Source organism: Phacochoerus africanus, chromosome 16, assembly GCF_016906955.1.
Source record: "Phacochoerus africanus isolate WHEZ1 chromosome 16, ROS_Pafr_v1, whole genome shotgun sequence".
Taxonomy (NCBI): Eukaryota; Metazoa; Chordata; class Mammalia; order Artiodactyla; family Suidae; genus Phacochoerus; species Phacochoerus africanus.
In genome coordinates, this window is record NC_062559.1 from 13,825,059 (window position 1) to 13,842,299 (window position 17,241).

The 17,241-nt window shown below is 39.6% G+C and overlaps 1 protein-coding gene across 6 annotated transcripts in view; it reads left to right on the top strand.

The window, feature by feature from the left end:
• Positions 1 to 17,241, top strand: part of CNOT4 (CCR4-NOT transcription complex subunit 4) — a 159,600-nt gene that overhangs the window by 62,863 nt on the left and 79,496 nt on the right. For all 6 annotated transcript variants that reach the window (XM_047762983.1, XM_047762984.1, XM_047762985.1 and 3 more), the window contains exon 2: positions 9,014 to 9,279. In XM_047762983.1, coding sequence (XP_047618939.1) covers positions 9,106 to 9,279 — 174 coding nt within the window. In that variant the 5' untranslated portion in view covers positions 9,014 to 9,105. The remainder of the gene's footprint in view (positions 1 to 9,013; positions 9,280 to 17,241) is intronic.

Genomic DNA, 17,241 nt, shown 5'->3' on the forward strand with positions numbered 1-17,241 from the left:
CTTTTTAGGGCCGCACCCATGGTATATGGAAGTTCCCAGGCTAGGGGTCCAATTGGAGCTGCAGCTGCCAGCCTACACCACAGCCACAGCAATGCATGATCCGAGCCGTATCTCTAACTTACACCACAGCTCACGGCAACACTGGATTCTTTTTTTTTCTTTCTTTTTTTTTTTGGTCTATTTGTTATTTCTTGGGCCGCTTCCACGGCATATGGAGGTTCCCAGGCTAGGGGTCTAATCGGAGCTGTAGCCACCGGCCTACACCAGAGCCACAGCAACGCGGGATCCGAGCCGCGTCTGCAACCTACACCACAGCTCACGGCAACGCCGGATCGTTAACCCACTGAGCAAGGGCAGGGACCGAACCCGCAACCTCATGGTTCCTAGTCGGATTCGTTAACCACTGTGCCACAACGGGAACTCCAACACTGGATTCTTAACCCACTGAGCAAGACCAGAGATCGAACCTGCATCCTCATGGTTACTAGTTGGGTTCATTACTGCTGAGGCACTTTGGAACTCCAGAGGAAATCCATTTTTAAAATTTGTGTGTGTGTGTCTGTATGCTGATTTTTTATTATATCTTAAGAATATAAAGTACAAGTAAGTTACTAAATAAAGAACAAGTTGGTGAGGAGGTAGAAAGCAGTCTCACATCATTGATTTTTTTTGTATAACTTCAGCTTAACCTTTTGAGAGAGACTTTAAATTCTTAGGTAGATATTTTCCATGAGAAAATACCTAAATGAGGTGTTTATTTTGATGAGAAAATAAATAAGCTTTCCTGCCTTTCCAACTTTTGTATAGGCAGTCTTGAGTTCTACTATATATGTACATTTGTGGTATATGTATATTAGTACTTTGGTATTTAATTTAAAAAGGGGAAGAGACATTGGTGCTAATATTTAGTCAGTTGCTTTACCTTGCCTTTTCATACATCATTCATAGCTACTGTTGAGTCTGTTTTGCCTTTGTGTAGTTTATACAGGTAACATGCTTTGTGAAATATATGCCTAATACTATTTTTGAAGAGGGTTGTCAGTCAAAACTGATATATAACAAATAATTCATTCCTTCTTTTGTTCATTATTCATTCAGCAAATATACAAGTGCTTACTGTTTATATCAGCAGCCATGTTGTAGCTGCTAGGTATACCATAGTAAATGTGATGCACCAGGAAACTTCTCTTCTCTCCTGAAGCTTTCATCCTATTGAGAATAGACTGATTGTTGAAGAAACAAGAATTAATAGTTATAAAACATTGATTAAGTAAAATATAAGCAGTGTGGTATTTACAGATTTTAAAAAAATGTTAGTTTATAATTCTATGTATATTTTGAATGCATGTATGGTTTTTATGGAAACTTCATTAGTGTGTGTCATATCTGTAAATACCTTTTCTACCTTTTCTATTACATATAATTATAGTGTATGTGTAATTTGGGATTTATAATGTATTCAGGAGTGTAATTTCTATGTAACTATTCAATGGAATTGCATCATACGCACGTTTAACTTATCACAAATTCAGGTGTCAGTTTGGCAAAAATGAAAGGATTAATTAAAATAAAGCAATAAAAACATAAATTTTTTCCCCAAAGGTGCTGTTTATCATATTCTGTATTTAAGTGTGTATAATGTATATTTCCATTTTTAACTTTTTATTATGATAAAATATGTGTAACATAAAACTTACCATTTTAAGTATTTTTTATTTTTACTTATTTATTTATTTTGTCTTTTCTAGGGCCGCACCTGTGGCATATGGAGATTCCCAGGCTAGGGGTCTAATCAGAGCTGTAGCCACCAGCCTATGCCACAGCCACAGCAATGCCACATCCAAGCCGAGTCTGCAACCACAGCTCATGGCAACACCGGATCCTTAACCCACCGAGTGAGGCTGGGGACCGAACCCGCAACCTCCTGGTTCCTAGTTGGATTCGTTAACCTCTGAGCCATGACAGGAACTCCCATTTTAAGTATTTTTAAGTGAACAATTCAGTGGCATTAAAGTGTATTCACAATGTTGTGTAACCATCACAACTTTCTATTTCTAAAACCTTTTTACCATCACAAATAGGAAGTCTGTACATATTAAAAACTTGCCATTCTCCTTCTCCCCCCCTCCCCAACCCTTGATAACCTCTGTTCTGCTTCTCCGTCAACGAATTGCCTATTCTGGATAATCTCGTATCAATGGAATTACAAGATCTTTGTCTTTTGTGACTGGCTTATTTTCCTTAGCATAATGTTTTCAAGGTTCACCCACATTGTAACATGTATCAGAATTTCATTTTTGGGAGTTTCCGTTGTGACTCACCAGGCCAAGAACCTGACTAGTATCCGTGAGGATGTGGGTTTAATCCCTGGCCTCACTCAGTGGATTAAGGATCCAGCGTTGCCACAGACTGTGGTTTGGGTCACAGATGCAGCTTGAATCCCACGTTGCCTTGACTGTAGTGTAGGCAGGCAGCTGCAGCTTTGATTCGATCCCTAGCCTGGGAGCTTCCACATGCTGCAGGTGCGGCCCTAAAAAGTAAAAAAATCCCAGAACCTTCTTTTTATGGCTGAGTAACATTTCATTGTATGTATAGATGACATTTTGAGTATCCATTTATCTGTTGATGGACATTTGCATGGTATTGTGAATAATGCTGCTGTGAATGTTGGTGTACAAGTATCTGTTCAAGTCTTTCCTTTCATTTCTTTTGGTATATCCACAGACGTGGAATTGCTAGATCACATGCTAATTTCATGTTAAACCACCAAACTATTTTCCATAGCAGCTATAGTACTTAAAGATTTTACAGTGTATTTTATACAGGTCTTTTGAACAGAGTTCAATAGTTCAGAACCACGTATACAGCTTTCTATGAGTGATAAGGAACTTTTTATTTATTATTTATTTATTTATTTTTAAATTTTTTTTTTTGTCTTTTTGCCATTTCTTGGGCCGCTCCCGCAGCATATGGAGGTCCCCAGGCTAGGGGTCGAATCGGAGCTGTAGCCACCGGCCTACGCCAGAGCCACAGCAATGCAGGATCCGAGCCGCGTCTGCAACCTACACCACAGCTCACAGCAGCGCCGGATCGTTAACCCACTGAGCAAGGCCAGGGATCGAACCCGCAACCTCATGGTTCCTAGTCAGATTCGTTAACCACTGCGCCACGACGGGAACTCCAGGAATTTTTTAGCATGATTTTTTATGATTTTTATTTTGTCCATTTACTACATATGAGATTCTTGGTGATGCAGGACCGTTATTATGTATGTCAGAATTTATACTGTGTTGTGGTATTACTTGCAGGTGATATAGAGAATAAGAACTCGGATAATGAAGTAGAGATTTCCTGTAGAATTTTGGTTTTTGAAAAAGTAGTGTCATTTTTATTTTAAGGACATTTATAACTCTGTACCAAGACTATTCAGCTGAGCTTTCAGTAGTCATAATTTCTTTCTTATAATATTGAAAAGGACATGTACTTTGTAGTTGGTAATCTTATTTCTGAATTGTCTTTAACACTTAATTAAAGGCTGAATTCTCATTTAGCCTGTTTCGTTTTTATAAAGGGGATAATTTGATTTCACCAAGTCATTGTGAGGATTTGCTAATCCTGTGAAAATAAACATTTTTTCTCAAAATTAATTGCTTAATCAAAACTGATCAGTTCTGTCCTAAGACCCTCCATACCTCGCCAGAAAGCCATTGACTTTACTTCTCTTTTTCATTTAAAGACATCTTTTATTTTTGTCTTGCACATTTATAAATCTTGTTACATTCTCTTTTATTTTCTAGTTGACTGGATGATGAAATAAAGTTATTCTTCCCTAAAATGAGAATTTGGGATAGGGTATTTGGAGAGGAGAGAGTTTTATTTCATAGCTTATTTTAAAAGCTTAGTTCATTGGCTTTACATAAAGGAAATGTCTCTATTCTTGAGATTTTGTGTCTCTTAGCACTTTTCAGATGAGTAAATTGAGTCCTAGTGATTTTGAGTATCTCATTTAAGATTGTATAGCTTCTGGAGTTACCATTTTGGCTCAACTGTAATGAACCTAGCTAGTATCCATGAGGACACGGGTTCAGTCATGGCCTTGCTCAGTGGATTAAGGTGGTGTTGCCATGAGCTGTGGTGTAGGTTGCAGACACAGATCGGATCTGGCATTGCTGTGGCTGTGATGTAGGTTGGCACAGCTGCAGCTTCCATTCAGCCCCTAGCCTGGGAACTTCCACATGCCGTGGGTGAGGCCCTTTACAAAAAAATTTAAATAACTAAATAAGTAAGTAAGTAAATAGATTGTATAGCTTCTTATTGAAAGAGATGAGGCGGGAGTTAGCTCTTTTACCTTGTATTCCAGTTCTACCTCAGACTTCCCTCTTATATTTTACCAGCTATGGGATCACATTTGGTAGCTGGCTTTCATGGCATCTCTCCATGGTGCTAGAAGTATACAAAGGTGTTGGATTTTCTATTAACCCTCTTGAGGGACTTCTTGCTGTTTTGTCTCTTTTCCTCCTTCTAAACTGGAAGATACTCTTGCAAAAAATTTTTTTTCTTTTTGTCTTTTTAGGGCCGCACCAGCGGCATATGGAGGTTCCCAGGCTAGGGGTCGAATCAGAGCTGTAGCCGCTGGCCTACACTGCAGCCACAGTAACACCAGATCCGAGCTGTGTCTGCAGCCTACACCACAGCTCACGGCAACGCTGTATCCTTAACCCACTGAGCAAGGCCAGGGATCAAACCCGCAACCTCTCTTTAATTAAAAGTCAGAAGCAATGAAAAAGCAAAGCCTCAATATGTCATCTTTTATTTATAGTAGTTTACTTTCTAGAAAGCTTTTCAGTTGATAAACTTGAGTGTTTTATTTTCTTCCCAGCATCTCATAAATTACTTCACTATAATTCTAATAAGCTGTAGTTATGGAAATAATCTTATAATCAGAAATCTATTAGAAGTGTAAATAGCACCCCTTAATTACTTTAGTTTCCTGGTAGAACCTGTGTTTGAGTTAGTGTTTTCTACAGGTATAGTTTTGGGATATTCATGTTGAGAGAGCCATTAGAAATCCGCTCTAAACCTCTCATTTTATATATGAGGAAATGGACAGTAGCAAAACAGGGTCTGCAAACCAGGATTCCTGAATTGTTTATAAATAACATATACTATTTTTTTCTTTTTAAAAACCTTTTTTTGAAATAATTATAGATTAATAGGAAGATAATTTTCATTTTATTTTTCTTCTAACAACACAAGTCAGATTTAATTTTCCTAAAGGAGGAGTTCCCGTCATGGCTCAGTGGTTAACGAATCCGACTAGGAACTGTGAGGTTGCGGCTTCGATCCCTGGCCCTGCTCAGTGGGTTAGGGATCCGGCGTTGCTGTGAGCTGTGGTGTAGGTCGCAGACGTGGCTTGGATCCTGTGTTGCTGTGGCTCTGGTGTAGGCCAGAAGCTACAGCTCCAATTAGACCCCTAGCCTGGGAATCTCCATATGCCGAGGGAGAGGCCCTAGAAAAGGAAAAAAGACCCAAAAAAAAAAAAAAAATTTCCTAAAGGAGTTGAACATAATTTTTCTTTTTTTTTTAAATTTGGCCATTTGAATTACAAAAATGTTTATTGTAGCAATACACATTTTCAAAATAAAGTTAGTACTTCTGTTTTGTCTTTTGTGATAACATTTTTAACCTTTTATGTGCTTTATTAGAGAAACAAATCAAATATGTACACATACAGGGTTTATATATTTATGTGCAAATAATTATATATTTACATTAATCTCCTATTTACTTATAAAAGTTAAAAGATCCCATATAATATTCATCTTCTGATTCAACACACACCTAATGGCTGTATAATTTATTTGCTTAATGATTTGCCAGCTGATGGACAGTTAGCGTTGTTTGCAGTTTTCTGCACTTAGGAACAATGCTAGAAAACACATAGCAAAGTGCTTGGTACGTGTGTGAGTATGTATGTGGGATAGATTCTTAGGGGGTATAAAGGAATGGTTAAGAGCACAGATTCTGGGGCTAAGACTTCCAGGAATGAATCCAGGCTGCACCGCTGAATAAATAGCTGTGCAATTTAAGGCAAGGTACTCTATGTGCTCCCATTTCCTCTCTGTAAAGAGGAACTTAACTTAGATCAGTGATAATCTCTACTTTGTGGGGAGACTAACTTCTTTGACAGGCTGGTGGGAGAAAATGCTGTCTCACTGTTGATTGTCTTTTCATAAGTTGTAATCATTTATAAGTCTTTTGTAGACTACCCATCATATTCTGTTCTCATTTTTTTCTTTTGACTTACTTGCCTTTTAAAAATTGCTTTGTAAGATTTCTTAATATGTTTTGGATGGTAACTCTTTTTTTTTTTTTTGTCTTTTTGCTATTTCTTGGGCCACTCCCGCGGCATATGGAGGTTCCCAGGCTAAGGGTCGAATCGGAGCTGTAGTCACCGGCCTACGCCAGAGCCACAGCAACGCGGGATCCAAGCCGCGTCTGCAACCTACACCACAGCTCACGGCAACGCCGGATCGTTAACCCACTGAGCGAGGCCAGGGATCGAACCCGCAACCTCATGGTTCCTAGTCAGATTCGTTAACCACTGCGCCATGACGGGAACTCCCTGGATAGTAACTCTTACACACAGTGACTATATCCTTTACTCTGTTGCTTGCCTTTATTTTTTATTTATTTCTTAGCTGTGCCCTCTGCTTATGAAAGTTCCTGGGCCAAGGATCAAACCCACACTAGTGTAGTAACCAGAGCCGCAGCAGTGATAACACAGGATCCTTAACCCAGCCACCAGGGAACTCTATATGGGATTTATTTTGATTGCAGTGTGAGATAGCTGTATACTGTTGTGTTTTTTTGTTTGTTTGTTTGTTTTTTCTCCTTAAAATGGATAGCATGGTATCCTGTTACTGCTTATAAATTGGGTCCATCCTTGGCATACTGATTTCTTATGTCCCTTTTACCAAATTTTTTTTTTTTTTGTCTTTTGTCTGTTGTTGTTGCTATTTCTTGGGCCGCTCCCGCGGCATATGGAGGTTCCCAGGCTAGGGGTTGAATCGGAGCTGTAGCCACCGGCCTATGCCAGAGCCACAGCAACGCGGGATCCGAGCCGCGTCTGCGACCTACATACACCACAGCTCACGGCAATGCCGGATTGTTAACCCACTGAGCAAGGGCAGGGACCGAACCCGCAACCTCATGGTTCCTAGTCGGATTCGTTAACCACTGCGCCACGACAGGAACTCCCCTTTTACCAAATATTAAATCTTGTAATTCATGGTTTTTTTAGTTTTTTTGATATTTTGTCTGTTTTTCTACCATTATCAAGTTATTGAAGGTATTGTAACTTCGTAATACAGTTCAGCATCTGATAGTGCATATACCCATATTTTTTCCTCTGAAAGTTTCAAAGCATTTCTCATGCATTTACTCTTTTATGTAAACTTCAGAATTAGTTGGTCAAATTACGTTTTAAAAAAACCCTCTCATTTGGTTAGGGATTGGATTAAGTTTTATTTTGGTGGCTCTCATTTTTTTAAAACCTAGAATAATTATTTCAGCCTAACACTGTTTTAGTTTAACAGTGACTTTAAAAATTTTCAGTTCTCCATAATCTAAATAAATTTTTTAATTTTTAAAAAGACTTTGGAATGTGGCACTCTACTTATTCTCTTCCCCCTTCCTATTTTTTTGCAGGCTTTTTGTAGCATTGTTGTAATAAAAGTGATTATTTTTATTTTGTTTAATATGTGTTTATTTTCATAGACGTTTTCATTGGCATATTAGTAAATCTTTAATCGTAAATAATTAGCTTCTATGGCAAATTTTTTAGATCTTGCTCATGTTTTCTTTGGTAATTGTTTGATATTAACATGTAATTGTAGCTGACTGAATCCTCTCTATTTTATTTATTTTAGGAAAATATGACACATTTTAGACGAATACTCCTTTAGTTATGTGGCAGTATTATTAGCTTTTGGTTAAAAGTTCCCATCGTGGCTCGGTGGTTAACAAATCCGACCAGGAACCGTGAAGTTGAGGGTTTGATCCCTGGCCTTGCTCAGTGGGTTAAGGATGCAGCGTTGCCGTGAGCTGTGGTGTAGGTCGCAGATGTGGCTCAGATCTGGTGTTGCTGTGGCTCTGGCATAGGCCGGCAGCTATAGCTCCGATTAGACCCCTAGCCTGGGAACCTTCATATGCTGCGGGAGCAGCCCAAGAAAAGGCAAAAAGACAAAAAAAAAGTATAGAGTATGTTTTAGGATGAAGATGCTTGTGTATATTATTTATTCCCCCAAAATGTGCTAAAATTAGTACTAGGTTAGTACTAAATGTTTTCTCTAAAAAGAAAAAAAAGGAAATTCTGTTGTCTTCCTGTTAACTCAAAAACAACTAGAGTTCCCATCGTGGCTCATCAGAAACCAATCTGACTAGTATTTGTGAGGGCGCAGTTTTGATCCCTACCTTGCTCAGTGGGTTAATGATCTGGTGTTGCTGTGGCTGTGGTGTAGGCCAGCAGCTACAGCTCCAATTCGACTCCTAGCCTGGGAATCTCCATATGCTTTGGGTACGGCCCTAAAAAGACAAAAAGTAAATAAAGTAATAAAAAAAATTTTAACAACTGGAGTTGCCATTGTGCCACAGTGGGTCAAGAATCTGACTTCAGTGGCTCAGGTTACTGTGGAGGCATGTGTTTGCTTCCTGGCCTTGTGCGGTGGGTTAAAGAATCTGTTGCTACAGCTGTGGTATATGTTGCACCTGTGGCCCAGATTCAGTCTCTGGTCCAGGAACTTCCATATGCTGTGGGTGCAGCCATTAAAAAAAAAAAATTAACAACCTCAGGCTTTTTATCTTGACATGCAAAAAAATTCAAAATTCCATCTTTGGAATGATAGCAAAAATTGGTTTCATTTCCAGAATTTTTGATAACATGGTTCTTGATTGTTGAAAATGCCTTTTTTTTCTCAGTAGTAAACAGTATATTTTATTTTTTCTCATACAGGTCTTTGAAGTTCTACATTTTAGTTCTCAGTGCTGAACTTACTTCTCCCTTAAATTATTATAAACTTTTGCTGCTGTTTAATAAACGTGAAGATGTCTCGCAGTCCTGATGCGAAGGAAGACCCTGTGGAATGTCCTCTTTGCATGGAGCCCTTGGAGATAGATGATATCAACTTTTTCCCTTGCACCTGTGGCTACCAGATTTGCCGATTTTGTTGGCATCGAATTCGCACTGATGAAAATGGACTTTGTCCTGCATGTAGAAAGGTAAATACTCAAAAATAACTTTGTGTTTAGTTTTTCTCCCCCATGTGTATGAGTTAGTAGCTTTAAAAGAATCTATAAACCTCAGGTGAGATAATGTGTAGCATCATGTTTTTAAGATATAATGAAGTAGAAAGAAACCACCCTGGGAGCGAGTCGAGTCTTGACTTTATTATTAACTAAGTCTAGGACCTTGGTAAAGTCACATACCCTCTCTGATTGGCCTTTGATTTTCTGGTCTGAGGAGAGAGAGTAACATGATCATCAGTGCTGGCTGTTTTAGGAGGATTAGGAGTAGAGAGAGGCAGTAGATTTATACTGGATGGTGTGAAATTGGAAAAACACATTCAGTATTACATGGTGGGGGGGTCAAAATTTGCTTTAATTATCTTGTACAGAATAGGAGAGAAGTTTTGATGTGTACTAAAAAAGTTCCTGGGTTAAAATTCAGAGAAGTCCTGGTTCAGAGGGTAATAGTTGCTCACGTGTTGAGTCTTTATGACAGTTCTAGGCTGATTGTGCTATCCCTGTCGTACACTTAAAGAAACTAGGCCTTTAAAGTAACTTATCCAAGGCATAAACTAGTGGGTAGTAGGTTTGAGGTTCAAATGCAAGTCCTTTGAATCCCTTCTAACTCTAAAAAAATCTGTGATTTTCTGGGGGGTTTGTTTGTTTGTTTGGGGGAGGGGGCGCTGCATTCACGCTGCATGCAGAAGTTCCTGGGCCATGGATTGAACTTGAACTGTTACAGTGACAATGCCAGATCTTTAACCTGCTGAGCCACAAGGGAACTCTCATGGATTTTGTTATTTAATCAGATGCAGCAGTTATAGTGTAGTCAATGATTTATTAGGGTGAGTAGGATTGCTGCATCTCTGTTTTGAGGGACTTTGTGATCTTAGGGCTTAATGCAAATCTGTCTTTTTTGCCTTCTCTAGTGTCTTTTTGTATGATTTAAACTTCCTTTTGTGCTTACGCATTTCAAAAAGCTCTTGTGTCATTACCACTAAATTTTGAGAAAGTGGAAATAAGATTTTAAATACCTAGATTATTAAGAAAATATTTCAGAAGACAACGCGTTGTCCATTTTTTTTAATCTAGTGGGCATTTAACAAATATTATGTGAACGTAAAAAGATTAGATCTAGTTGTTAGTGTAGTTTATATATATAAATCAATTATGTAACAGGTATTTATAATGTATATATTATATCTTTTTTATATGACTCATATACTTAAAGAACATGAATGGAGGGAGTTCCCTGGTGGCACAGCAGGCTAAGGATCTGGCATTGCCATTGCTGTGGCTTGGGTCACTTCTGTGGCTTGGGTTGCTGCTGTGCCACAGTTTTCATCCCTGGCCTGGGAACTTCCGCATGCTGAGGGTGTGGCCAAAACAAAAACAAAAAACAAGAATATTAATGGAAAGATAAATGAAAAAACTTCAGCAAAGCTGGTTATCAATAAAAGGGTGCCTTTCTGGGAGGACCAGTGTGAGGAATCAGAAGGGCAAAAGAAAAAAGTGTTAGCTCAAAACATACTCAGGCAGTAATAGTGGTGCTTCAAGATCCTAGGAAAACTGTCATTATGGTTGATTTAGTATTGAGGCATTGGAGCAACAGTCCACCTTTTATGCCAGGTAGCAAAGACAGATGCCCTCTGCCTGTAACACTGATAATAAGTTTGGGTCAGAGCCTTAAAGGGGATGGAAATATCCTGAGGAAACTATGACTTCCAGTGCTTAGAAGATGTACTGTTAATGTACCTGTACAGCAGTTTGTCCTCTCTACAGTCACAAAAGAACATCCTGCTGTACACAGCATTTATAGACTGGTTGGCAGAGCTCTTAGATGTAAAGATATGTACCAACTAAAAATCAGTGGGTGTTTCAGGAAATCCACCAGTATGAAAGAGAATCACAAAAATCGGTATATAGAAGAACCTAACATAAGTAGAAAACAGAAAGAAGCTTTTTAAAGTGTCACTGGTACTTATCGAAGAGGTAAGAGAGAAAGGCATATGTAGAAAGAGCATTTTTTTTTTTTTTTTAAAGAACAAAGTCCTATAGGTGGGTTGAAGTCTTATAGATGGATGGAAGAAAAGAATGAACAGCTCAGGAGCAAATTAGTGACTTGCCAGAGTGTGCTGAGTATTTTTGAAGGATATAGTACAAAAAAGTAAAAAATAGAAGGCATGAAAGAAAAGCAGCATAAAGGATCTACTGGTTCTAATCTCTGCTGAGAGAACTTTCAGAAATAGCTAAGAATGGATGGGAAGAGATAATGAAAGAACTAATAGAAGAAAATAACTCATGATGAAAATCAATTATCCTCAGATTAAAAGGGTTCTGTGCGTATGAAGCAAGATGACTGAAATAGATATCAACGTGTTTATATAATTGTGAAAGTTTAGAGTATCTAGAATAAAGAAAAAGTTCTAAAAGTTCATGAAAGAAAAATACATAGATCGCAAAGGAACAAGAATAAACCTGATGCCATTGTTTTTGTTTTATGACTATAGAAAAGAGAAATCAAGTGAGAAATATTTTACCAAATTTTTGAGTGAATATAAGTTTGAATGAAGAATTGCCAGTTTTGGAGTTCCCATTGTGGCTCAGTGGTTAATGAATCCACGTAGAAACCATGAGGTTGTGGGTTTGATTCCTGGCCTCGCTCAGTGGGTTAAGGATCCGGCATTGCCATGAGCTGTGGTGTAGTAGGTTGCAGACGCAGCTTGGATCCTGCATTGCTGTGGCTGTGGTGGGGGCCAGTGGCTACAGCTCTGATTGGACCCCTAGCCTGGGAACCTCCATATGCCGCTGGTGTGGCCCTAAAAAGACAAAGGGAAAAAAAAAAAAAAGAATTCTCAATTTCATTCAGATTTGAAACAAACATTTTCCAGACATACAGAGGTTCATAAAGTTTAACATGCACAAGTAGCAGAGTTGAAGATGACTACAAGGTTTCAAACTGAGCAATAGAGGTACAGAATGGTTGTTAACTGAGATGGGAAAGACTCCCAATAGGAATAGGGTGTTGGTTTTCTTTTTTTGTCTTTTTGTTTTTTAGGGCTGCACTGGAGGCATATGGAGGTCCCCAGGCTAGGGGTCGAATTGGAGCTGTAGCCGCCAGCCTACACCACAGCTCACGGCAACACCAGATCCTTAACCCACTGAGTGAGGCCAGGAGTCGAACCTGTGTCCTCATGGATGCTAGTCGGGTTTGTTAACCACTGAGCCTCGACGGGAACTCCTGTTTTTGTTTTTGTTTTTTGTTTTAGTTGAAGTATAGTTGATTTACAGTATTGTGCCAATTTCTGCTGTACAGCAAAGTGACCCAGTCATACGTGTATATATATGTGTATATATATATATATATATGTATACATGCACACATACATATATATATCTCCTTTTTTTCATATCTTCCATTCCATCATGTTCTATCACAGGAGATTGGATCTCGTTCCCTGCGCCATACAGCAGCACCTCATTGCTTATCCATTGTAAATGTAAGGAATAGGATTTTTTGAGAAGATCGGAAACTCAGTTTTAGACATGTTAAGTTTGAGATTCCTATTATAAAATAATGACTCTGGATGAAATCACATGAAAGAGTCAGTGAAAAATATGAGAGATTGTCACAAGGACAAATACCAAGGCTCTGCAGCATTTATAGGAAAAAAAAAAAAAAAGTCCAGATTAAAGAAGTATGAGACAGCCTCCTTTTGAGTCTCCAACTTTTAGTCTTTAGGTGAGGCACTTACTGTTAGTAGTCAAACAGGAGGGTTTTTGTTTCTTGTTTTTATTTTACTTTACTGTACTTTATTTTTCTCTTTGACTGAATATCCACAATCCTTAGAACTGCTCCTTAGTCATAGCAAACCTCGCTTCTGCCTGTCTCACGGGTTGCATCATGCAAGTCAGACAGTGCAGGCCACACTACCTGAGGCCTGGCTTAGCTTTGCCAGAGAGTCTCCTGAGTACACATAGCTATGAAACTGCCTGTATCACTCTGGGGCCAGCAAATTTTTGCATCTCTGGAGACCAGCTTCAGTTGTTATATTAACACAGAAGGAACCCACAGGTGTTGCTAGAGACCTGGAGAGGACCATGAAACTATGATAATTGAGATGATTTAAATAAACTTACAGTTGCAAATAAAGGACTAATTGAAGCAAGCTCCCAATTTTGGCCCACAAGATGAAACCTGTCTATCTCTTTTGTCTTAATAGATTTGAAAAGCAGAGAGAGGGGCAGTTTTTAAAAACCCATAAAAGTTTAGTATTTCAAAGGTTCTTAGTTGTTGAGCCTAGTGAGGTCAAAAGGACTTTAGTGCTTCCCTAAACATAGGCATAGGCTACCTGATCATTCCTTAGACTGCCTTTGCATGTCCTTTTGGTGTAGCATTTCTGAGAAAAATACCTGGTGGAAACAGCAAATACAGGAACACAGATGGTATACTTGACATAGCATCATGCAACATTGACTTGCATGGAAACTAGGGACTGGCCAAGGAAATAAAAACTTCAACAAAGGTATTACTGTTTTTACCTCAGAAATAAAAGAAGATACTGTATCCATAAAACAAGATTGGGGAGTTCCCGTCGTGGCGCAGTGGTTAACGAATCCGACTGGGAACCATGAGGTTGCGGGTTCGGTCCCTGCCCTTGCTCAGTGGGTTAACGATCCGGCGTTGCCATGAGCTGTGGTGTAGGTTGCAGACGCGGCTCGGATCCCGAGTTGCTGTGGCTCTGGCGTAGGCCGGTGGCTACAGCTCCGATTCAACCCCTAGCCTGGGAACCTCCATATGCCGCGGGAGCGGCCCAAGAAATAGCAACAACAACAAAAGACAAAAAAAAAAAAAAAACAAGATTGGGGTGGTATAAAAAATTTAGTGAACAATAGACATTGTTACTGAAAATTAAAATTGTCTTCAATAATATGATTAGAGAATATTCCCAGGACCAAAAAATATATTTTCAGATTAGAAAGGCACCACAGAATATAAAAACACTGGAGTTCCCGTCGTGGCGCAGTGGTTAATGAATCCGACTAGGAACCATGAGGTTGCGGGTTCGGTCTCTGCCCTTGCTCAGTGGGTTAACGATCCGGCGTTGCCTTGAGCTGTGGTGTAAGGTTGCAGACGCAGCTCGGATCCCACATTGCTGTGGCTCTGGCGTAGGCTAGAGGCTAACAGCTCCGATCTGACTCCTAGCCTGGGAACCTCCATATGCCGAGGGAGCGGCCCAAGAAATAGCAAAAAGACAATAAATAAATAAATAAATAATAAAATGAAAAAAAAAAGAATATAAAAACACTAATTCAAAAATCTGTATTCACTCTTATGTTCCTCATAGTATTGTTTATAATAACAGAGATACAAAAACAACCTGATGTCCATCAGTGGATGAATAGATAAAGATGTGGGACAGGCACACACATACATTCTCTTGAATACTACTCTGCCACAAAAAAAAAAAAAAAAAAGAATCTTGGCTTGAAGGGTCTATGCTAATTGAAATAAGTCAGATGAAGAAAGACAAATACTGTGTGATTTTACACATGTATAATATACAAACAGAAAATAAATGAACAAACCAAATAAAAACAAACAGGTACAGAGAGCAGAGTAGTGGATACCAGAGGGGGGGGGGCAGAGTGGGGAGGGCAGAATGGGTAAAGGGTTTCAACTGATTGGTGACAGAAACTAAAATTTTAGTAGTGAGCACATTGTCTTTTCTAGGACCACACCCACGGCATATGGAGGTTCCCAGGCTAGGGATCCAATCGGAGATGCAGCCGCCAGCCTACACCAGAGCCACAGCAACGAGGGATCCAAGCCTCATCTACAACCTACGCCACAGTTCACGGCAACTCCAGATCCTTAACCCACTGAGTGAGGCCAGGGATCGAACCTGCAACCTCAAGGTTCCTAGTTGGAGTTATTAACCAGTGAGCCACAACTCCTTCTAGGGTACATAGAAGTAGAAATAAAATGTTGTATGCATGAAATTTAATAGAAGGTTATAAACTGGTGTTACCTTAAAAAAACTTACAGGTTTCAAAAGAGGAAAGAATAAGTTGCCCATAAAAGATCAGGAATCAAAGTCATTTCACACTCTGCTAAAGCAGGCATGAAGCTAGAAGGCACTTCTGAAGGAAATTTATTTTAATTCTAGAACTCCATATCTGCTCAGCTGTTAAGTGTAAAGGTATTATGAAAAGACATTTTCGGACTTAAAAGTTTCTCAAAAGGTTTTTGGTTTTTTTTTTTTTTTGTCTGTCTTTTTAGGGCCTCACCCGCAGCACATGGAGATTCTCAGGCCAGGGGTCCTGTCAGAGCTATAGCTTCGAGGCCAGGGATCAAACCCACAACCTCATGGTTCCTAATCGGATTCATTTCTGCTGTGCCACGACGGGGACTCCCTCAAAAGTGTTTTACCTTTCATTCATTCTTGCTCAGGATTCTCTTAGAGGGGTATGCCCCACCAATGTGAAAGAATGAAGAAGAGAAATGAGATAGAGAAAATAGGTTTTCAAACACAGGAGAGAAACAGTGGAATTCCTTGGATGGTGGGGAAAGATAACAGCTCTGTCACATAGAGGACAGTTTAACCCAGGATGTGGCAAATCTCAAAGCTCCAAGGGAAATATGTACAAGAAATTCAAAATGAAGTAATATTTGTTTATTACTTTTTTCTTTTTTGGATGCCCTGTGGCACATGGAGTTTCTAGGCCAGGGATCAGATCCTAGCCGAGCCGAAGTTGCAGTCTAAGCCACAGTTGGGGCAACACAGGATCCCCAACCCATTGTTCCAAGGCAGGGATCGAACCTGTTTCTCTGCACTCCCAAGACACCACCAATCCCATTGCACCACAGTGGGAACTCCGATATTTGGTGTTTTTAGGGAAGTGTCTTGTGTGTGAGGCCATTTCAATAGCTGGAGGAGATTTTGATGGTTGAGTTAGTAATAAACACATAGAGATTTAATCAAGCAAAACACATCTATTAACTCTAGGGGAAACAAAAAGTTGTAAATGAAAGGGAAAGTAATCATATTATGCCACAGCGGCTCAGAAAAGAGGTAGGGATTGGGTCCCCCCTACACCCCCACATTCTGTTGTTATAGCAGCATTTGTAGAAAAGACTATACATACCCTTTACTTGTGAATGGTCTTGGACTTTCTTGAAAATCAGTGGCTCATAAGTATGTCAGTCTTCTTCTAGAGTTTATATCCCATCACTGATAATTATATCTTATCTTTTTTTTTTTTTTGGTCTTTTTGCCATTTCTTGGGCCTCTCCCGCGGCATATGGAGGTTCCCAGGCTAGGGGTCGAATTGGAGCTGCAGCCACCAGCCTGCGCCAGAGCCACAGCAACGCTGGATCCGAGCCGCGTCTGCAACCTACACCACAGCTCACGGCAACGCCGGATTGTTAACCCACTGAGCAAGGGCAGGGACCGAACCCTCAACCTCATGGTTCCCAGTCGGATTCGTTAACCGCTGCGCCACAACGGGAACTCCTATATCTTATCTTTTTGTCAGTACCACACAGTCTTGATTATTCTCAGTCCTCAAATCTGTTATAATAAAATTTTTCAACTTTTTAATTCTTTTTAGAATTTATTTTGGATATGTAAATCTTAGCCTTTCCACCGAAGTTTTAAAATTAGTTTGTCATTTTGTATTAAAAAAATACTGGGATTTGATTGAGATTGCACTAAATAAACAAGCCTACGCCAAGGCCATAGCAATGCAGGATCCAAGCCGCATCTGCGATCTATACCACAGCTCATGGCAATATGGGATACTTAACCCACTGAGCGAGGCCATGGATCGAACCCGCAACCTCATGGTTCCTAGTCAGATTCGTTTCCACTGCACCACAGTGGGAACTCCAAGGTTGATTGGTTTTTGAATCAGCCTTCCCTATCAAGAATAAATCTCATTTGGAGTTCCCTG